At 36.7% G+C, this 23,168-nt stretch overlaps 2 protein-coding genes across 4 annotated transcripts in view; one reads left to right on the forward strand and one right to left on the reverse strand.

Annotated features, from left to right (window-relative positions):
- Positions 1 to 23,168, reverse strand: part of LOC126370463 (peroxidase) — a 141,953-nt gene that overhangs the window by 42,490 nt on the left and 76,295 nt on the right. Inside the window, exons 3-7 of one of the 3 annotated variants that reach the window (XM_050015330.1) lie at positions 15,970 to 16,198; positions 13,517 to 13,564; positions 12,381 to 12,571; positions 5,147 to 5,323; positions 3,526 to 3,561 (exon numbers count right to left, since the gene is read on the reverse strand). In XM_050015330.1, the coding sequence (XP_049871287.1) occupies positions 3,526 to 3,561; positions 5,147 to 5,323; positions 12,381 to 12,571; positions 13,517 to 13,564; positions 15,970 to 16,187 (670 nt within the window). In that variant the 5' untranslated portion in view covers positions 16,188 to 16,198. The remainder of the gene's footprint in view (positions 1 to 3,525; positions 3,562 to 5,146; positions 5,324 to 12,380; positions 12,572 to 13,516; positions 13,565 to 15,969; positions 16,199 to 23,168) is intronic. The other 2 variants (XM_050015332.1, XM_050015331.1) reach the window with 2 other exon arrangements.
- On the forward strand, positions 20,177 to 22,439 carry LOC126370389 (uncharacterized). The gene is made up of 2 exons (XM_050015226.1): positions 20,177 to 21,926; positions 22,288 to 22,439. The coding sequence occupies exons 1-2, from the start codon at positions 20,177 to 20,179 to the stop codon at positions 22,437 to 22,439; spliced, it is 1,902 nt and encodes a 633-aa protein (XP_049871183.1).

A 23,168-nucleotide genomic window follows, 5' to 3' on the forward strand; every position in this document is an offset into this window, starting at 1 on the left:
ATTAAATCAAAAATATTACCTTGTTAATGGTTTGCGCCAAATCAAGAAAATAACATATTCATGCTTACCTTGTTTCAGGATGAAAGCAGCTTGTGCAAAGCAGCTGATGGGTTCGCTGCCTAAGCAGCGCGTAACCGCCTCCCGAGCTTTTCAAGTTGTCGGGATAGACTTTGCTGGGCCGGTACAAATTAAAAATTCTAGAGTCAGACGAGCATTAGTCACAAAAGGTTACATTTGCGTATTTGTTTGCTTTATTACAAAAGCTATACATTTAGAAGTGGCTTCTGACCTATCTACAGACACATTCTTAGCGTGTTTTAAGAGATTGATCTCACGACGTGCTATGCCCACTGAAGTTTTTTGCGACAACGGAGGTGCCTTTAAAGGCGCGGCTAACCATCTAGCTGACTTGTACAAGCTTAACAGCTCAACGAGCCATCAAACACAGGTGCAAAATTATTCATCACAAATTGGTATCAAATTTAACTTCACACCTAGCTACTCGCCCGTGTTTGCTGGCCTCGCTGAAGCTGCAGTGAAAAGCATGAAGTATCATTTAAAAAGAACACTGCAAAAGAGTATACTTACTTACGAGCAGCTTCATACGGTTATATGCCAAATAGAGTCGATATTAAACTCACGTCCGTTAATGCCCGTGTGTTCATCGGATTCCTCTGATTTCAGTTACCTCACGCCGGGTCATTTTATTGTGGGTTGTCCACTCACCTCGTATCCTGAGCCAGACATTTCAGAAGTCCCTAGTAATAGGCTTAAATTTTGGAAACTAGTAGAAAATATGAAACAATCCTTCTGGAAGGTATGGCACAGGCAATATCTAAACGTTTTACAATCTAGACCAAAATGGCGTGACGATTTACCTAACATTTGTGTAGGAAAAATGGTATTATTGAAAGAGGCGAACTCTCCACCTCTGTATTGGCCACTGGCGCGTATTTCTAAGGTTTTTCCTGGCAACGATGGCAAAGTGCGAGCACTTGAGGTAACCACCTCCAATGGTAAAGTATATAGTCGCTCACTTTCAGGTATATGTTTATTACCCTTCGACTAATTCTTTCTTCGACGATAACTCGAATTTATCTGCTTTTGCCATCTATGTTACACTATAATTTTAAGTTTAAAAATATTTTATACTTCTATAAGTTAAGCTACAATAAGTACGAAAAAAAAAAAACATTCCTAAATTTTATATTTACTTATTGTCTACTCTTATTGTATTAACAAATATTGACTTACCTTTTTACAAATAAGTATGTGTTGTACTTAATAAAGATACATATATCAATATAGCTCTATGTGGTAACAGATTATGTTAGAGCTCTCTATTTTCACACATTTATTTTACTTACCTTTACTTGTCTTTGATGTGTGCATTTCATAATAATATGTGTATACCTTTATGTCATTTAAAACTACATGCTTATTCTTATAATATTTGATTATGAAAATGGTTAAGTTTCATTTGAATTGTGAACATGATTTAAGTACATTTAAGTGCCTATATTGATAATGTAATATACATATAACTAGGCAAATGTTAGAACGTAGGTTCGCATTCCGGGGGGCGCAGCATGTTGGCAACCCAACAAATTTACTTTTTTATATTATTTTAATATGGCAATAATTGTCTCTCTCTCTCTGCTACGAACCATTAGAACAACGACATTGTGCTCCTCTATTTAATTATAATAAATATTAATTAACAGTAATAACCAGTGCGTGTTATTCAAGTAGTGCATTAGTGGACCCACAACAGTGCGACAATCAAATTAATACAAGTTCGGTGCACCTAGTACCGTACATTAGTGACATCGTAACGAAAACTTTGAGGGATAATTCAGACCATGATTCTGAGTTGATATCAAGTGGAATTTTCCGTCGCAAAAGTATGGATAGGAAAATAATTAAAAAAAACACAAAAAAAAATCATGAATTTGTTGACAGGAAATTCCACTTGATATCAACTCAGAATCATGGTCTGAATCATACTCAATATTCGTTACGGTGTCACTAACACCCATACCTACTTGTATGGCTACCGTATGTACTTGTAAGGGGTGTAAGTGACATCGTAACGAATACTGAGAGGGATGATTCAGCTGATTATTCTGAGTTAATATCAAGTGGAATTTTCCATCGCAAAAAAAAACTAAAAAATATATATGATTTTTGCGACGGAAAAATCCACTTGATATCGACTCAGAATCATGGTCTGACTCATCCCTCAAAGTTTTCGTTACGATGTCACTAACACCCTGTATACCCATTATTGGAATATGTTTAGAACGAGGGACATTCCAGGGTCAAAAATATATAGAGGCACTGTACAGATTTGCCTTCGTTTAACCTTCTAATTTCATGGATGATAGACATAAACAACTTTTATCTCGGTTTTGAGGTATAAGTGTGACCCTTGTGATTACACCCAGGTACAACACATTTTCCACCCATTATTATTCTGATCAAAATAAAGTAAAGCAGTATAAGTAGCAACATAATTTTATACGTATCTTATCCAAATGTCAAGCAAGAATGATTTTTATATACAGTCATGAGTAATATCATGTACCCACTTTAGAACCCTGTCGCACTATCATATTTGACATTTAATGAGACTTTCGGTTTAATTTGTCAAAAACGTTAATGTGACACGGTTTCAAGGTGTATAGGTACATATTAGTACTCGTGGCCGTACACCTCTCCCATTATTATATTTTTTACCTCCCATTATAATAATTATGTACCCCGAGCAGTGAGAAAATAGGTAAAAATCTGAACAGTGCCATCTATGTTTTTTAGGGAACGTAGTCTAGAAAGTCTCTCATTACAACTAGAGAACTATAAAACATTATAAAAATGTACGTCATTTGATATAAATTACGCAGACGTAAAGCAAAAAGGCAATAAACTTTATTATACACAAGGTGACAAGAACTAAACACAAAACAAAGATCACAAACCTTATAAAGAAAATAAAGGCAAAGCCACAATCACACCGAATCAAACAAAATACTATAATCAAACGGTACATCCATTGGAGATTGGTTAAAATGAGTTAATGAACCTAAAGCAAACTCAGATGTGAATAAAAACAAGCTATTGTTTCTAAAATAACACCTGCGCTAAGAATATATACGGTATTTTCATTTGTTTCGATAGTCACTAAATTATTTATTGATTATCAAGACTCTTGGGGGATTAAAATGTCCACATCGAAGCAATTCATCTAGAAAAGCAATATTGCAATTTGACATTTTTGCGCACATAAAAGTAAGTGCGCAATGCAAACAAATGTCGAATAGCATTATTGCTTTCTTAGACGAATTGCTTGGATGTGGCCATTTTAACGCTCCTGCACTAAGAATATATACGGTATTTTAATTGGCACTAAATTATTTACGGATTATCAAGACTCCTGAAAATACCTATGACATGTGAAATATACAAAAACAGTGGAAAGAAATCACAAAACGCACACAACACGTCACTCTGCACAACAATACTCACTACAGCTACTATTACGGTAGTCGTTGTCGTTACATGCTGAAAAATCAAAAATACACTTTCATTGCTCGCTTTCATTTTTTTTTTTCCTAGTTTGGGTACCCCTGTACAACTCCTGAATTCTAATTAGTTTATAAGCACATCTTTAGTTTTAAGTAAACATATATTTTTGTATTTCTCTTATTTTTTGTGCAATTAAGTTATTATTATTATATTTATTTTATTATCAAACAGAGATGCAAAATACAAATTTTAATAAAATACATACGTTGTAATACAATCTGTCTTTCTTTATAGTCAATAAGGAAATAATATCAGGAGGAAGTGTGTCTCTGTGTGCGCGTGTGTGTGTGTGTGTGCGTGCGTGCGTGCGTGCGAGCGAGCGTGCGTGCGTGCGTGCGTGCGTGCGTGCGTGCGTGCGTGCGTGCGTGCGTGCGTGCGTGCGTGCGTGCGTGCGTGCGTGCGTGTGTGTGTGCATGCGTGCGTGCGTGTATGTGTGTGGCCGCCCAAATTGTACTGTATTCATGTGTTATGCCTAATTGTTGAAATTTAGTTCTGTGCTATAAAGTACATTTGGTTTGAAGTGTAACGGTGTCCAATGAGAGACTTTCCAGGTTACATTCATCAAAAACAATATAGATGGCGTTGTTCAGTTTAAACGTGATAATTACCTATTTTCTCATTACTCGGGTACATAATTTTATTATTCCAAAATACAATGTAATGGCAGAAGCATATATAAAAATAATTATGGCTATGGCTTGATATTTGGATCACATTATGTGTAGAATGCTTCTTTATATTTTGATCAGAATAATAATAGGTGGAAGATGTAATTGTGCCTGGGTGTAATAAAAAGGGTCATCATTTATACCCAAAAACAAAGATGAAAGATGCATATGTCTGTTATCCATGAAATTAGGTTAAACGAAGAAAATATTGTACAGCGCCATCTATATTTATTTTGAGGAACGTGCCCTGGAAAGTCTCTCATTGAATAGCTAAGGTTTCCCCTTATAAACTTAGGAAAGTGGAAACTCAAATATTGTGAAAGACTTTCTTCAGAAGATTTTCTCGAATACACTTCTTGTTATTCAGTAAACATACCAAAATGGAATTTATTTATAAACTGATGCCATTTTCAGAAAGCCATAAATACTTATATCGAATACTTCCCGAACCATTTCATTAAATCGAACTCTCCTCGATAAAAAGGAATTTGATCAAAGCATTTCATATAAGGTAATTAATATGAAATATTCTGTGCCTATTTAATTATATTTATGAGTTTCTAAAATTCACATTTATTATAAAAGAAAATAATATCAATCGTAGTATTACGTACTTACATAAACTCACGCCTATTTTCCACCGGGGTAAGCATTGACTATCGAATTCCATTTGCTTCAATTCTACTTCGACACTTCTCGTGCTTCCTCAACATTAATCAATCGTTTAATATTCGCACGCCGTACTAAACCTTATCAATAGCATTAACCTACATAAATCACTTTCGTAAAAACTGTTGGTGTGGCAAAGAGAGTCAAAGTCACTAGACAACTTCATATAGGTAACCAAAAATAAGCTGCTAAGTAGCTGCTTTTGGCTAGTAAAGAGTACTTACGGGATTGGGCGACACCAGCCGTCAAGGACATGTCGTGAGTGATGATCTGACCCCATTGTTGAGCGTTCAAGTTCCATATAGGGTCGACCAGTTGTCTGTCCGGGAACAACCTCAGACTGATCTCACGAGGGTTGGGCAGAGGTCGGCCGGATTTTGCTCGCGGCCACGCGTACACTCCTGAAATCCAATGAATGATAAGTTAAACAGTCAGTCAACAAGTTTAAGATTTAGCGGAAAGTGAGTCGAGTTAGTTAATGGAGATAATGTCGGTTGCAGACTTAAGCTAAGCTAAGTTGCATAGTTTGCACCACAGATCATAGGAACAAGGGAGATATGCAGTAAATTACACGAGTCCGCGTGTCGCCTGTTAAGTCACGTCGGCGTGTGAAGCGGCCACACTGCTACATCGATTTACCCGCCGGTCATTTGCGGAGTAACACAAGCGCTAGTTATGGTTGCGCGATATCAAAGAAGCAATGAATGACGTGGATAGTAATAATTTCATAATACGATTGTTGCCGCAGTAAGTAGAACATTTCCTTTTGTGCATATTCGGTACCACCGGCTATGCTCTCGCGGTATCGCTCTCAGAACTCAAATTCTAATAAAAAAATTAATATCTTTGTTCAGTAGGTAACATAGTAACACTTTGAATCGTCACTTTTTTACATAACGAACGTATCATCCGCCTAAATCTACTGCAGCTTCTCACAACCTTTATAGCCGGGGAAAAAAGCTGTAACAAAAACCTCGGCACCGGCCCCTAGACGTTCTTTAAAAAAACATAAAATATTGTGGTTATCTGTGGTTTGCACACTAAACATAAACTAACTTAGCTTAGCTCGCGGTCTGCAACCAGCACAAAGGTCGGTATCTTGAAGTGAGTTAGGTACTAGGTACTTTTTGTGACCCAAGTATCCATGAAAATTTAAATCTTTGATTACGTTTGCGTTGTTTAAGTTTAGTCGTTGACGTCAAAATCCTATGTGATTTATGTTGGTAGATTGCACTGGCTATACAGATTATGTAGATATCCGACTAGTGTGTTGTGTGTTAGCTCACCTGTATCATTATCAAGTTTTGCATTATTATGTACCTCATGTCTATTATAAGTAGGTATATTCTACAATAAGCCAATATAACACTAATTAGTAGAATATAAATGACAAGACACACCCCAAGTAGCAAACAAGAATTGTGATTAAGTCATATATGTCTAAACTTTAGCTAAAGTGAGATTTATCCAAATCAAATAGGACTTATTAGGACTTCATAAATTCTTTTCCTTCTTTAATACTATATAGTTTTCAACAAATCCTACTTTAGATAATTTAGAATACACAAAACCAAGTTAAGTATTCTCAAAACTATTTAGTCTTATCTCAGCCTACTGTTAAGTCTAAAAGTATATTTTTACTTTACTCAGATTATTTGAAGGCTCACTTAATACTAAATTGATTTACTGAAGTATCAGTTTAGTCTTGTAAAGTAAAAAATGTATTGCCTAGATATACTTAAGGCAATTTTAATACTAAGCTTTGAGATTAGATTAGTTAAGATTATTTGTTGCTCTTATACAAGACTGTTTTATTCGTTTTTGACTACAATAAGTAAAACATAAGAAAAGTCTATTCACTGGACGATAAAATCGAAATAGAAGCAAGCAGAAAGATGGACGAAGTTCAAAAAATAAAAAGATGTGGTGGTTTTCGAATGCAGAAAATTAAATACAGAAAATTAACCTGTGATAATGCACATCCTACTGTTTTTGTTAGCGATGCGATATCTTCTTCATTGCTATCAATTTTTTCTATCGATTAGTATAACACAATCATTCAATTTTGTCAAAAAAGTCGTAAGTTCCTGTTTTTCAATTCCGAACCAGCGTGTGGCGGCCCAGGTACCTACGTCTCGCACAAATCTTCTCAAAAATGATTAAACTAGTCTAACCTAGTCTAAGCGCACGGCAACACTACACCATGAAAAATCGAGTTTTATATTAAAAACCTGCTAAGTTCAAATTTAAAAGTAGGTACCTATTAGTCTAATAATAAATAAATACTTTTCTTTCTTCTTTCATTCTTTCTTTTAATAATTTTAAAAATGTACCTATTTTTAACAAAGTTTCATTGACAATCATAAACATATCTATTTTAAGTTTTGTATATGGTAAAATGCATTTAAAGTGGGCATTAGATTCGCTTCCAATATTTTTTTAGCTTGATAAAGTCATCGGGAACTTGGTCGCCATTTTTAACAATAATGTTTTTGGTGGAATTAGAAACTACCGTGCACACGCACGTCGTTAATCAAATTGCAAGGGTTCTTCGTGTATACAATATTCAACGGATACTCGTTAATTTTTACAAAAATCACATTGTATCCGTTGGCAATTAGAAGCGCGGTGATCGTACCAACTTTGCGTCAGCGAACCATGTACCTATGAGAATGTATGCGCGGTGACTCGTTAGCAAATTGAGTTTGTTTGTAACTAAAAAACTTTGCTAACGATAATATTGAACTTGGCTCTCATTTCACATTTATGTTTTTGATTGGATATCATTACCCTTTGTAGGTAAGTACATATCCTCGTAACGCGTGGGTCCTTTTAAAAGGACAAATTCAAAACTAAAAGTCGACTTTATAAAAATAAAACATTTGAATACCTATTAAACTTGTTTAAGATTCACGTTAAGTTAAAAAAAATATATGCCAGTAAAATGGATGAGAGTTGTGTTGTATCATGGGCGAAAAGCTGACAACCTATCACCGCTAAACACATGTTCCAACTTGCTTACATATCCTCATAGTACTTGTCGAATGTGGCATCAAGTGGTTCCATGATCACTTAGTGCTCTGCCTACCCCGATAGGGCATATAGGCGTGATATGTTATGTTAAGTTAATCTACATACCTACCACAAAAAGACCGGCTGTCATGAGTTTTGATTACTTACTGATTCTTACATCTATAGTTAGGTACAGGCACTAATTAGGTATTTATGTTAAGCGTTCATAATAGAATCTAATTATTTAAAAGTTGCTAGTTTTTTTTTCCTTTGTATTCATCTAATTACCTATCTGCATACCAAATTTTAACTTTCTAGGTCATCTGCAACTGGGTTAGAGTTTTGATCTATAGGTCAGTCAGTCAATGATAAAAATGAGGATTTTTGGATATTAATATCTAAATAACCGTTTGAGATAAGCTTATGAAATTTAGAACACATATGTATGTTGCAAGTCTCAATATACAAGCCAAATTTGATACGTTTATGTGATATAGTTTTTGATTTATGAGGGGGTCAAAAGTGGCTTCAGATGGTTCGTGTAATATTACACACGGTGCGGCTCGCCAGTTCTATTTCTTGAACTTGGCTTGACACGCTACCGCGTGTCTAGATACTTTTCTTTCTTCTTTCATTTCATTATTTCTTTTAATAATTTTGAAAATGTACCTATTTTTAACTAAGCTTTATTCACAATCATAAATATATTTTAAGTTTTGTGTATGGTTAAATGCATTTAAAGTGAGCATTAGATTCGATTCCAATATGTTTTTAGCTTGATAAAAGTCATCGGGAATTTGGCCGCCTTTATTAACAATAATGTTTTTGGTGGGATTAGAAACTACCGCGCACACACACGACGTTAATCAAATTGCAAGGGTTCTTCGTATATACAATATTCAACGGACACTCGTAAATTTTTACAATAATCACATTGTTTCCGTTGGCAATTAGAAGCGCGGTGATCGTACCTACTTTGCGTCAGCGAACCATGTAGGTAACCTATGAGAATGTATGCGCGGAGACTCATTAGCAAATTGAGTTTATGTTTGTTAGTTCCATTTCTGATAAATATTAAACAATTAAGTAAATCACATTCCTATCCAAGTAAGAACTTAGCATAACAATATTGTTTATCTTCCACGAGTCGAAAAACTTACCTCTTAAACAAACATACTTTCCATACGTTTTAAAAGCTCGTTCGATTTTAATTGTTACTTGTTACATAGCTAATTCTGGCACAAAATAAACAAATATGATTTTACGACAATACTTCACTAAATCAAAATAGAGGATAACTTTAGATATAAGAGTTTTAAGTAGGAATTCACTAAATACTTTTTGTCTTAAGTGGGTATACTCCTAGACAATTGAAGTAAAATTTATCTTAACTAGTACTTGATGAAGTGCAACTTGACTTTACTTTTCTAAACTGATTCTTACGAAATCAATTGTTTCTAAAGTCTTACTTCATTTAGAAAAATATTACTTAACGCCATTTTGCACTTACGGGACGAAAACAAGTAATTTTTTTTGACAATATTATCGTCAAAAACTGAAGTAAATTAATATAATATTTCTGTTGTAGTAACAATTACTGCGTTCAGCTGTCACATATTAATAGAAAATGAATTTATCTGTACCATATGTCACCATTTTTTTTATTTGCTGAATAATCAATACAAATTTTATTATTATTTTTCTGGTATATTCAAGGCCCTTCTGTTTTTTAACACTTTCTATCGATTTTACACGAGAAACAATCATGCGTTTATAATTTCCTGTATGTGAAACGGCGGAATAACCTTTTGTTAAAATAACAACTAGTATTTTAGTCGCCATTTTCTTACAGACTTCATTTCTTGTGTTAATGTAAATGTTCGCCATTATATTCTAAAATAAAGACGCGTGAAGTAAAAATCGTTTTAAGTATGACCTGAAGTTTTACTTCGTTAAGTTACAATTGACTCAGTGCAATTCAATCCTATAGTCTTAACTAAGTATTGTAGATATCTTCAAGTATACATTCTTGGTATTAAGTGATACTACAAGAATTCTAAGTTTAGAATACGCAAGAACATTGTCTAAAGTAGGGTTTAAGTCTGACTTAGCGTTGTCTTAAGTCTGTCTTGTATAAGAGTTAAAGTATGTGCCCACTTTTACTAAACTGTGTCTTCAAGATATCTTGAGGGATATCTTGGAGACATATAAGACTTATCCAAGACAAGGGCTTGATTTAGTCTACTTGCCTTCAAGATATCTACAATTCTCTTTTAAGACAATCGGTTGCTACTTGGGACTTCAACAACTCAAAGAAGAAATATAATAGACTAAGAGTTAAAGACCTTGTGACACTACATAAAAGCAATGTCAATTAAGTGACTGAACGATGTAAATGGATTCATTAGTTTTACTGAAACACCTCAAGCTATATAGTTTGCGGTATACTTAGGTTTCTTTATAAAAAAACAATTACTTAACAAATTTTAGTTTACAACTGTTGAAATAAAAACCAGTTTGAAATTAAGCACTTTTGGTTTATTTTAAAATAATTACTTGCAACTGTTACAGCAAACATGGAGTAGAAAAAAGAAGAGGAAATGACGTACAATGTTGCCATAGTAATAAATAAAAAATAGGTGTTGTTATTGAGCATGACTTAAAAGTTACTAAATATTTTATGTTAATAATTATTTATTAAACAACAACAAACAATATTTTGAGTTTAGGTAAACGAACCCCATGACAACAATATTGTCATAGAGAGATAATATTGCTTAGGTTTCGGAAACTATGAAAACATTTTGCTTGGTACTAAGGTAGATAAAATAAATATCGACATGTTCTGAACAAAATAATAATTATAGACCAGTAGGTCTTACATGCGCAACGTGATAAAATTTTGTCACGGTCATTTTATCGATTCTGACGATATAATTATGTCATTTTGTCGATTGGCACTAATAAGTATGTGAACCCAAATAAGTCATGTCGTTCTGTCAAAATACGAACAAAATTGCAACGTGGCACGCTAGCTAGGGAAAAAAACAAACTTATTGATTTCAACAAGATATATTGAATCGATCGAGAATTTTATCCCTGCTTAGCCCTGCAGGCGCTAGCATACTGAGCTAATAATCGTAACTACGAAAAGTATATTTATAAGCGCTGTGCATACTATAAAGCCAGTCTAATTCTCGAACAACATCATTTCACAATCGTTTTATCATCATAAGCGCGACAAGTATCATTTTGTCGTCGACGCGTATAGGATGGTGAGTTACACGTGCACTCAACCCACAACTTAAACTAACTTCAACTTGAACTAGTTTGTATCTAAACATAGTTAGCTAACTATCGAATACAGTTTGAAGGATTGTGTTATACATATAACATTGATTATGTATATTTGTTTCAAAGGTTGAAGTTATTACTTCCACTAGAATGGCTTATTAATCAATGAGGTAAATAAAGAATATGATAATAAACATCAGAGAAATTAAATAGTAACTAAATTTGATACACTGCAGCCTATATACGTCATACTGTTGGGCATCTCTTCAATCACCGGTGTTCGGAGCATTCTTCTAACACGCTGCTCCGCTGCGGGTTAGTGAAGGTGTTTTTATAGCTAATAGTCGGGACAAACTGCTTAACGTGCCGTCACAAGCACGAATTTTTCGGACAATCAAGTGATTCAAGCCTGCAATGTCCTTTCTACACAAAGTATAGCCTCACAAAGTGATTTCAACGAAGTCCCCATCGGGAATTGAACCAGGACCTCCAGATTGTGAGCCTAACGATCTAACCACTAGACCACGGAGGCTATTCTGTTGGCTATTTTTCAAATGTTTAATATTGCTTCCAAACTGAAATAATCTTCCACTAAGGAATTAAATTAGTCTTTTCTAATGAATTAGTAACAAAGGGTATATTCTGCAGAAGACTGTGCTACATGATTAATGGAGTCTTCAGATAACTTGAGCACTAATATAGAACTATCCAAAGACTTTCCACGCCCACACGATTTTTTACTTCATTAAGTGAAGAAAGAAAGGGAGATAATCACTATTTATTGATTAATGATGAAATAACTTCTGTTTTTGTACGAAATCAGTACAGTTCAGAGGTTTGGAATCAAGGGCACACCCCTGATACTTCTTACAAAACACCTCGTTAAATTCATAGTTATAAAATAATATGTTTTTATGTATTTACAGGGTGTAATACAGGGTGTGTTAGTGACACTGTAACGAAAACTTTGAGGAATGATTCAAACTATGATTCTGATTTGTTATCAAGAAATTTAGAATTCAAAATAATTAACAAAAATACAAAAAAAAACTTCCGCCAGTATTCGATACGGTGTCCCTAACACCCTGTATATATGAAACTGTACATTTGAATGCCTAGGTACTTAAAAGTGATAGGAATAACCATACGTACCATCAGCATAGTTGAATGGTAAAAGACGACCGTAGGGCGCTTGGGCGACCCCCCAAGCCGGCCTCACCAAGTTGTTGCAGGAGCCATCAATGGACCGGTAGCGAGACTTGGGGCAAAATGGAGGTGCCAGCCCGCAGGTCTGAGAACCTGGGTCCTGACCCGACCCAAGTGGAGGGGGTGGGTTGCTGAAACTGCACGACACCAAAATCAAACCAAAGTCATTGCATTGAAAACTTTACCCAATAGTTTCTAAGATCTTGCGGTAACTTGCGTACTAGATAAGTTTATCGTCGGCCATTCATGTTTAATAAATAGTAAGCACTAAATTAATTAAATGTATTTACAAAATACATTGTACAGTTTCTTATACAAAATGTGTTTCTGTGTTTTATGACTGATTGTGTATCAATATTATCTTGTCGAATAAAGCTTGGCTTTTGTGAATATAGTTGTAAATAGGTTAGCTGCAATCAGGTTCAATTACATTATTATTCGCAGTATTAAATTACGTTTGCCTCGATGTTACGGATATGATTATTTATTAGCCATTAGCAACATACAAAGGGGTATTTAGTAGGAATATTTCATTCAAATCTACATTAACTCATGGTTATAGTTACAAGTTTTATATTATATTATAATCAAAAACATAGGAAATATTTACATTAAACCAGCTCAACATCTACACACGCTATCCAACTTTTCCAAAATTACATCTAGCGTATTACTGGCCAATTGTTTTGGAATAATTCATACACAAACAATAAACTATATCCTTGAACTTCAATAGGCGTTTAGGGTAAGCCGACACAAACCTTTTGGAAAACAAATAGAGCTACTCTAGAATGTAATCAAATTCTTGAAATGTTTTTCATTAGGCCAACAATGCCTCAAGGCCTTTGGAATTTCTTTATCCGAAGCGGCACAAATAGGTTGTAGGTACCAAAAGTTTCAATGTTATTTTGCAGTAACTCAGTATGCATGTATGTGGGTCACATGTAGACACGTGAAACGAAAGTCGAATAAACTTTCAATTTCACAGTCATGATTATTTCTATTTCAAATGTAAAATTGTTGGATAGAGTATGTAAATATCAAGAATTAGGTAGAAAACTATTCACAAATAGCGTTTTAACCTGGGTATAGAAGCGCTGGCCAGTCCAGGAGGCGCGTTCGACGGATTGCTGGGGACAAACTAAGTGCGTTACATGCAACATACACTACTGTGCAACATATTACTACTACACAACTTCAGTGCTACGCTACGAACAAAATTGGCGAAAGAACTCTTATGTATACGGGAATATCGGAAACTACTCGTAATAATTGTCTATCCACAACCAACGACACCGGAAAACTTTCACGGATATCACCAAAAGATTCGATTACTTTGCCAAATCGAAAACTGTATTTATAGATTCTGAGAAGGACAAAGTTGTTTTTATCAAGAACCGAATTTACATCTCAATATACAATATAATTTAAATGCAGTCAGTAGACAGAGAGGTAAACAGTATTTACGTTGCTCAAACGTCAGTTTTGTTCGCAGCCTACAGTAAATCTAGTATTTTCGACCGTAGTCAGTGCATAAAGGGACGCTAATGAGAGTTAATTCGGGACTAAGAGTAGACTGCATGCTATTTGCGTAGACACGTCGAAATTCTGGAAACGGCGAAATAGGTAAGTACATAAGTTACGCATGTACAAGTACATATAAATTTCGGCGGTCGAGTGAAAAGGAACCGTTTCGTAGTTAGTGTTTAGGTATTTCTAGTTTCTGTTTCAGAGGTGTGCTTCGAGGAAATCGGAAACTAAAAAGACTTAAACGCCAGGGTCAAAGCTATTTCTATGGAACGCGACACATGGAGTTAGTTACGTGTGAAGTTATACAGACACCTGCTAAGTGTTGAATCCTTTAAACTAGATTAATCTGTAAGGAATTAGATACATTATCTATACTTAAAGGTTTTTCTCAGCGAATCTCATTCATGTTTATAAAAGTGTTCATGAATATAAAAAATGTCATTGTAAAAGGGGCAATACTTCATTGTGTACAATTTCTCTAAGCAAAAGTAATGAGAACATTTTTTTTCCAGTTGTCTTTCGGTTCCCAAATAAAAAAAGCGGGCAGGCTTTTTATCGCCTCTCCTAAAACATAAAAGGAGGAAAGCAGTAAAAGTCTTCACAATGTGATATTTTCTAAGGAAAACACGTGTAGCCTCATGTTTTTGCTGACTTTATTTCCTTTCAGAGGTTTCCAGAGGAAGAAAGAAATTGCATTCTCAATTGTGTCTGTTTTCAGCTCAATAACACTAAGTTCTGGTGAGCTTTTTTTTTTTTTTTTTTTTTAGCACAGTGTGTTGTCAACGAGCACAGGTGAATATTTAAAATTTGTGGGTTCCTGTATCGATTTTAATGTAACTAGAACCACAATGTAGGTGTCCAAAATAAGACAATGTGCCCAAGCTTTAAAAGTTTAGAACCAAAACTACGAGCGAACATTATTTTTTTTTGAAAATTTTTGTTGATCATTACCTCAAATATGCTTATGAACGTGAAACCTTTTTAAAAATGATTGGGGCCAGTAGTGAATTACTTTTAGAGTAATCCTTCGTTTTAGTTAATTAAAAAAGAAAGGAATGTTTTCTCAAGATAATATTATTTTTTTTTGACGTGACTTATTGTAGCTATTAGCATTAACTACTTGGCCGGAACAAGATAATAAAACCACTTATAAAATCTAATCAAATAAATAAAAAATATAAATTCTCGTAATTTGCGAGAGTTTTTATAATCAGTAAATCACTGAGTGCTAGTCATCTATATACATTATTTATAAACCTACATCCAACATGCTAAGAATTATATAGCACATTTTTTGTTCGTGTATACCTCGTACCTATTCAATAGTGACAACTGTGAAGCTTGTCAGCCTACATTTTAATACCCTATCGCTTCTTCAAATACTGAAGCCTGTGCCTTGATTAAACAGACTTACCAGTGAGTACAGTAGTACACTGAAAAGCCGTTAGAATCGAGGTAGAAATTCAAACATGGAATAAGTACTGTAATTGTTACTTGCAATTTCGATTTGTATTTCGAACCCGAGACGAATCTTTTTGAATAAGTTCAACACCGTTCTATAAGGCCACGTTTCATAATGCCTATTCATTAAACTTGGTCTCTAGAAACTAGGACTAGTGAAACTTAGTTAAACTTAGTCACAAGTTCTGAATTACCACCAGCGACACGTTTCAGCACTATATTCAAAATATGCTTTGACATTATAATTCAATTTTTCTTATTACATATTTGCTCGTTTTACTGCATTTAGTGATAGAAAAATACTTTGAAAATAGATGATAGATAATGTACTAATATTCGCTGGATATCAACCAACATGACAAACATTTACGAATGAATATTACGGCAAATTGTTTCCCGATTTCATTGTCGGTACATTTAGATTCTACTAACTGCACTCACTGAAAAATCAGTCAATATTTATAGTGTTTTGCCTCTTTTCCGTGTTTTTCCATTTTCTTTTTGTATTAAAATAGTTTGCATTTTATTTCCACCCATATCTCACCCAAATCCGTTGACGGGAAGTCTGGCAGCTGGTTGAGAAGCTGCGAGGACCCTAGCGAATGTGGCCTCGGCTAGTTCAAGCCCGTTGGGCCCAAAGAGCCTGGACCCAGGACTAATCGCACCGAGGAAAGTTTGCGAAGGAGTTGAGGGTACGTTGAAGAATCTCTGCGACCGAACCACGCTGCTTAGCGTCAACACGAAGCATATCCTCAACAGCATTTTGATTACACCTGCAACAATGGAAATTGAAGATTTTACAATACAAAACACTTTATTGCACATAAAAACCACTTAAAATACAATTAAAAAATGATAAAAGAAGTATAACTAGCGCCCTTATTGTCAAATATTGATTTTATGTTTTGGTATTTGTTTGTTTTTTATTTTTTGATGATGACTTTGTTCAATGTTTCTGTCTTGTTGTTATGATTATGGATTGTAATACAAATATTTGTATTATTTCTTTTATAACATAACAAATACTTTATTGCACAAACAGGAAAATACAAAACAAAAGAGAAATAGAAAGAATATAGGCGGCCTTATTGCTAAGTAGCAATCTCTTCCAGGCAACCTTTAAGTATAGAAGATGTAGTACTACCTATACTACCTATTATAGTAGGTACGCATATGAGACAACAGAAATGAGCTTTGGAACAAAAAAGGAATTTGCCGTTCCGTTTCGCGGTTTCGTTGTCAAAGGAAAGCATGCAGACTGAAATATATTTAAACCACAAAACATCAAACGAACGTAATTGAAATGATTTCAATCTCAGCACGAAACCGAGGTACTATTATAATACATGCTTGGAATGTATAAAATCCTATAAGAGTGATTTTACTCGGATTGTGTTAAACTTTGCTACATTGTTTCCTGTCATCTTTATAAATGGATAAGTGCCTACATGACAACAAAAAAATAGTCATCATAAAATCGTTAATTATGATCTGATATTCCGTGTTACAGAAGTGATGCTATGCGTAGGGCAAAACGGGCCTATGCGGACCGGATGCTATATTACATATTATGTTAAATTACAATATAATTATAACAGGCTAGTTTGCTATTAGTCAAATCGGCTACATTTTACTAAACGTCAAAACACGAAATTACTATGGAATTTGTTTAAAAAGCACACTGTGACGTCATAGAAACACGTGATAAAATGTCTAACTTATTATTGCGTTTTCTTCATTATAATTCGTAAATAAATTAAATAGAAAAAAGAAAACGAATTTGTCACTGTCATTTAGATCTGTCTTTATTTAGGAATCAGAATTTCATAATTTATGATGACTTAGGAATCTACTCAATTATAATACGGGTTGCCGGTTCAAGTGTTCCCTCTTTCTTACAATATGGGGTCCTTTAAGCGAAGCGTGAAGAAGCACCTAGTAGGCCAGTATGGTAGTCGCAACTGATTGTAAACTGACTCATTCCGTTGCTTTTCAGTTGCTACTGCAATTAGGGCTTCTCTATGTTTACCATCAGGCATAGTTGAACCAACATACTTGGCCAATATATATAAAAAAAAAAATAATAGGCTAAGTCAAATCAGTTACTTTTTACTAAACGTCAAAACACGGAAGCACTATGGAATTTGTGTGAAGCACACTATCGGACTTATTATAGCGTTTTCTCGATTATAATTCGTAAAAAAGTTAAATAGAAAAAAGAAAAAGATTTTCATTAGTTTTAGATCTATTTTTATTTAGTAATCGGAATTTTAAAATTTATCCTAGAATATAGTACACAACCCAATTAATTAAGTAATAAAATTGGAATCTTCCCTCCTCAGCAATTATTTCATCGTATCTATTGCGTTTACCGGATATTTCAAATTCGATTTACATGTTTTCGTAAATCAGAAAATAATAAAAAAAGTCTCCCTAAAGTCCCTGCTAAAGTACGAATATTAAAACTTTTCCGATTTCGTACAGCCTTTCACCCGACCTTACAAACTGTACGAAAAAAAAGTATTTCACTCTACTTCTTGCAATCTGCTTTTCTATTTATCCCCTGTTTAGCCGAGCAGTATTAACTACCAACTTCTAACTAGTGATGTGCCAAATATTCGGTGTCGCATATGAATATAATTATTTAAGTGCCTATAATAATATTAAAAGTAACGTCTATCTTGCAATCTTAAAAAAAGACCACAGTGAATGGCCATTTACTATTTAAACGTGTACTACCTTATACCACATTATCTTAAATTATCATCAGGTGAAATTGTTTAAAAAAAAATTAGGTATGTATATATGAAATTATGAACTAACAGTACTAGTTATTTCGGTACCTTCTCATCATACCACCTCTGAGGGTTTAAGCAAAACTTTCCACTCTTTGAGAATTTGCCATAGAGGGAGCTGGTTTGGCCAAATATTCGGTCCGGGAATAGTCAAACCGAATAATCATCATCATCAGCCCATTAACGTCCCCACTGCTGGGGCACGGGCCTTCCCTATGGATGGATAGGGAGATCGGGCCTTAAACCATCACGCGGGCCCAGTGCGGATTGATGGCTATTAACGACTGCTAATGCAGCCTTGACCAACGGCTTAACGTGCCTTCCGAAGCATGGAGGAGCTGGAGATGAAAACTTATTTTTTTTGTAGTCACCAATCCTATGACCGAAAGTTTTTTGACCTTTGCGAAAGTTGCTTAATTTCAACAATCGCAGACCGAGCGCGTTTACCGCTGCGCCACCGAGCTCCTCAATACCGAATAATATCCGGTAACTATTCGGTTAGGTCACTATACGTCGCACCTCTACTAATAACTAATTATTATCAAAGACATTCAATGACAAGTGCATTTGTCGTTATAGATATATTGCAGAGGAAGGTTTATTAAAGAGACAGATATTAAAGCAAGTTTTGCAATCATAATATATATTGCACAGTTCCGCTCACGTCTATTTCTATTTTAGAGCGTAATGCTGACAAATTCTACATAAGATAATATATCATCACGCCTGTGGCCCTGAAAGGGTAGGCAGAGATGTATAATGTATACGCCCACTCCTCGTTAGCTATGTTTTAGTCCCGTGTAATAGGGGGCCCTATTGCCATTCACCGGGCACAAATCCGGGAAACAACGTTATATCAATTATCTATGATATAAACATAAATTCAGACAGGCAGTCGCTTCTGTGAAAAACCGGACCTGTCAAATCTTCAGGTTAGGTAAGCGGACCCTGTGGAAAACGGGATAATGCTAGGGTGATGATAATAAATATAAATTCAAATTTTACATACGATTTACATACCTATACTAAGTGTATACATTTTTAGAGACAATTAAGGTCCTACCTCACTAGGATACGATAAAGACTCAACCACAGTCGCGCTACTGTATTTTTAATGCAGTCAATACTATGGTCTACTGAGTTCTTAATAGTAGATACCATGTGGGTGGCAAAACAAGCAAGATTAAACGTCAATATAGAATATTAGAGAGTGATAGAAATAAATAGGAACCATGTGTCTCCCAAATAATCTGAGTATCACGAAACAAGGAAATCCACTTACGAATATCTATTTCCGCTTACAAATTGTTCGAAATTTATTTTGAAATACCTAATTATATCAAAAATCTCACTACTAAAGTTAAGTCCAGTATAGTTTCGCCTGAGTGTTTGTCGAGTACACTGGAACACATTTGTGGTGGGGGCCCCTCACCCCGTTCGCCCTCGTTTTTGAAGACCATTGAGTCTAAAGTATTTGAGGGCGACGTGAGAGGGGCCGCTCGTTTGTTATTGTCGGATGATTCGGTGGCTCCTCTGGGCCCTGAAACGCTTGCTTCCTTACGGTCAAAGCACCCTGCTCCGTCCCGCCCCTTGACTTTCCCACTGGCGCCAGATCGGGCCACTCAAGCCTTAACGGTTAAATTGGAGGATGTAGTCCAGGCGTTAAACACTTTTAATAGTGGGTCAGCCGCTGGGTTAGATGGGATTCGACCAGCTCACTTAAAGGAGTTGACTTCGAGTTCCGCCGGGGACAATGGGCGACGCTTACTGGAGGCCTTGGTTAAGCTTTGTAATTTTTTGCTCAGCGGGCAACTAAATCCCGAAGTATGTCCATACATTTACGGAGCATCTTTGTGTGCGTTAACCAAAAAAGAGGGGGGTGTAAGGCCGATTGCGGTGGGGAGCACCTTTCGCCGTTTGGTAGCCAAGCTTGGGTGCCGGGCGGTCAAGGAGCAAATGGCCGAGTATCTTCAGCCGCAACAACTGGGGTTCGGCACACAGAGGGGATGTGAGGCTGCGATCCATGCCACGCGGACATTTGCAGCGGAGCCGGGGAACGCGGACTGTATTATCATCAAATTGGATGTGAAAAATGCGTTTAATACAGTGGAGAGGGATGTTTTGCTGGCCGAGGTGGAGGAGAAAATCCCTTCTTTATATCCTTTTCTGTACCAGGTGTATCATCTTCCTTCAAATCTTTTCTTCGATAAGTCCTTGATCCTTTCTCAGGTGGGTGCGCAGCAGGGAGATCCACTTGGGCCGCTTACCTTCAGCCTCGTGATCCAGAAGGTAGTAACGTCCATGATGTCACCTCTTAATGTGTGGTACTTGGATGATGGAACATTGGGGGGTAAGCCTGAGGTCGTAAAGCAAGACCTGGATATTCTACTGCCCCGTTTTAGGGAGTTGGGGCTGGAGGTGAATACGTCTAAGTGTGAGTTTTTCGGTTGCGGGCCCGCCTCCTTTTCTTCGTTGCCTTCTTTCCGTGACTTGCTTCCTGGTCTCAAACAAGTTTCGCGTAGCACTTTTTCCTTACTGGGGTCACCAATCTTTCCTGAGGCCATACCGGAGGCAATTGAGATCAGGAGGCGGCTTCTTCTCCTCGCCCAGGAACGTCTTAGGGGCATCTCTGCTCATGTCGCTTTGCTTCTGTTGAGAGTGTGTTTTGCGGTACCAAAAATAACGTACCTTTTAAGAACCACCCCGACGTGGCTGTGCCCCGATGAAGTTGGTTTGTTTGACGGCACGTTAAGGGACACATTGGAAATTATATTGAATGTGTCCCTTTCTGATGACCAGTGGTGCCAGGCATCGTTACCCATACGGTATGGGGGCCTTGGTGTGAGGCGTGCGGGGGACGTGGGCTTGCCAGCCTTTCTCGCGTCGGCGCATGGGGTTGACAACCTTGTTTCTGAAATTTTAAATTCCCATGGAGACAAGGTTACGATACCTTTTGTTAGCGATGCTTTCGCGACGTGGACGGCTCGCGTTCAGACTGCGTCCATGCCGGATTCTCCGCGGGTGCAGCGCGCGTGGGATGATGTGGGGGCTAAGGCCGCACTTGCACGACTCGAGAATGCGGCTGTAGGTGCAGAGCTGGCTAGGCTCAAGGCGGTATCGAGGGCTGAATCGGGAGCGTGGCTGCAGGCGTTACCTTCTCCTCACGTGGGAACACTGCTTGACGATGACTCTATGCGTGTGGCGGTAGCTCTCCGCCTGGGCTGCGATGTTTGCGAACCTCATAAATGCATCTGCGGCTCCATGGTGGAGGCGAGTGGTCGCCACGCGTTAAGTTGCTGTCGGTGTTCAGGTAGATTCCCGCGCCACCACGCTCTCAATGACATCGTCCGGAGGGCCTTAATATCCGCCAACATCCCATGTGTGTTGGAGCCGCCGGGGCTCAGTCGGTCTGATGGAAAGAGGCCAGACGGCCTGACTATGGTGCCTTGGCAGAGAGGGAAATGCCTACTTTGGGATGCCACGTGCGTCAGCACTTTTGCCGCCTCGCACCTCAGCCGAACGGCACAGACAGCCGGCGCCGCGGCGGAATTTGCCGCGAGTAGAAAGCGGGAGAAATATTCGGCCCTGGAGGGCAACTACCTCTTTGTGCCACTTGCGTTCGAGACGACAGGTTGTTGGGGGTCGCAGGCTATAGCCTTCGTTAGGGAGGTGGGGCGAAGGATAAGTGACAGGGGGTCGGATGCTCGTGCGGGTTGTTTCCTGGCGCAAAGGTTGTCCATCGCCATACAACGTGGTAACGCGGCAAGCGTGATGGGGACCTTTGCGCCCGGATCCACCCGCGGGGGCTTATTTGACTAAATAGATTGTTATTGTCTATTTTATATAATGTGTATTTTTGTTTTGACTGTAAAAAAAAAAATTATATCAAAAATAAAGAGACGCGCACAATATTGGAAGTTGTTTAAAAAATATTCAAAAATAATATTAATTTTCTCAAGTTTGAATAAGACGTAGACGTTCCCCGTGTTCTTTATAATTTTATTTTAATGTTTTTTTTTATATATATATTTTTACATTATATTTGTTATATATATAATTTGTCACAGGACATGCCCTGAAGACTCTTAAGCCGGATACAGATATTGCGAAGCTGTACGCCGCACGCTTTGCTGTAGTACTAAGTATACCTACATGTCGCCGCGAGTATGAAGAAAGAGTTCGCGCCATGAGTCCTGCGAATTTTAATCGAACTAATTAACAGGTTATAATAATTCTATGCACATACTGAGACCTACACACATTGCACAGCGTGCGGGGATATACCTCATAAATATACTTCGTAACATTATTATACATCATTGCCTCGCAATGTTTGTATGCACCATTAGAGTACCAATTACTGTATTTTATTTCCAAAATGCATATTTATTTTTTGTTGTCGTAAAATCCTTGGAAGTAGGCTCTTACTGGTTCAAATGTACTTAATATATGTGTCTTAAAATAACACAACGGAACACAACTTCAATCATTATCATAACCAAAACACATAATAACGGGTTCTTACCGCGTTTAAATGGGGATATGAGACTCCCGATATTCAATCATTATGCTGAACCCGAAACAAATACTATATTAAACAACTATCAAACAATTAAACAAAAGCTAAATGTGCCAATTAAATAGTATACAGGGTGTTAGTGTCATCGTAACGAATACTGAGGGGGATGATTCAGACCATGATTCTGAGTTGATATGAAGTGGAATTTCCTGTCGGAAAATTCATGAAAATTCTAGTGCTTTTTTTAATTATTTTCTGTTCTATAGTTTTGCGACGGAAAATTCCACTTGATATCATCTCAGAATCATGGTCTCAATCATCCCTCAAAGTTTTGGTTACGATGTCACTAACACCCTGTATATTTATATATCTGTATACCATCAATGCCGAATTCTCAATACATTCACAGGTATTGAGAATTCGGCATTG

This window comes from Pectinophora gossypiella, chromosome 10, assembly GCF_024362695.1.
Source record: "Pectinophora gossypiella chromosome 10, ilPecGoss1.1, whole genome shotgun sequence".
Taxonomy (NCBI): Eukaryota; Metazoa; Arthropoda; class Insecta; order Lepidoptera; family Gelechiidae; genus Pectinophora; species Pectinophora gossypiella.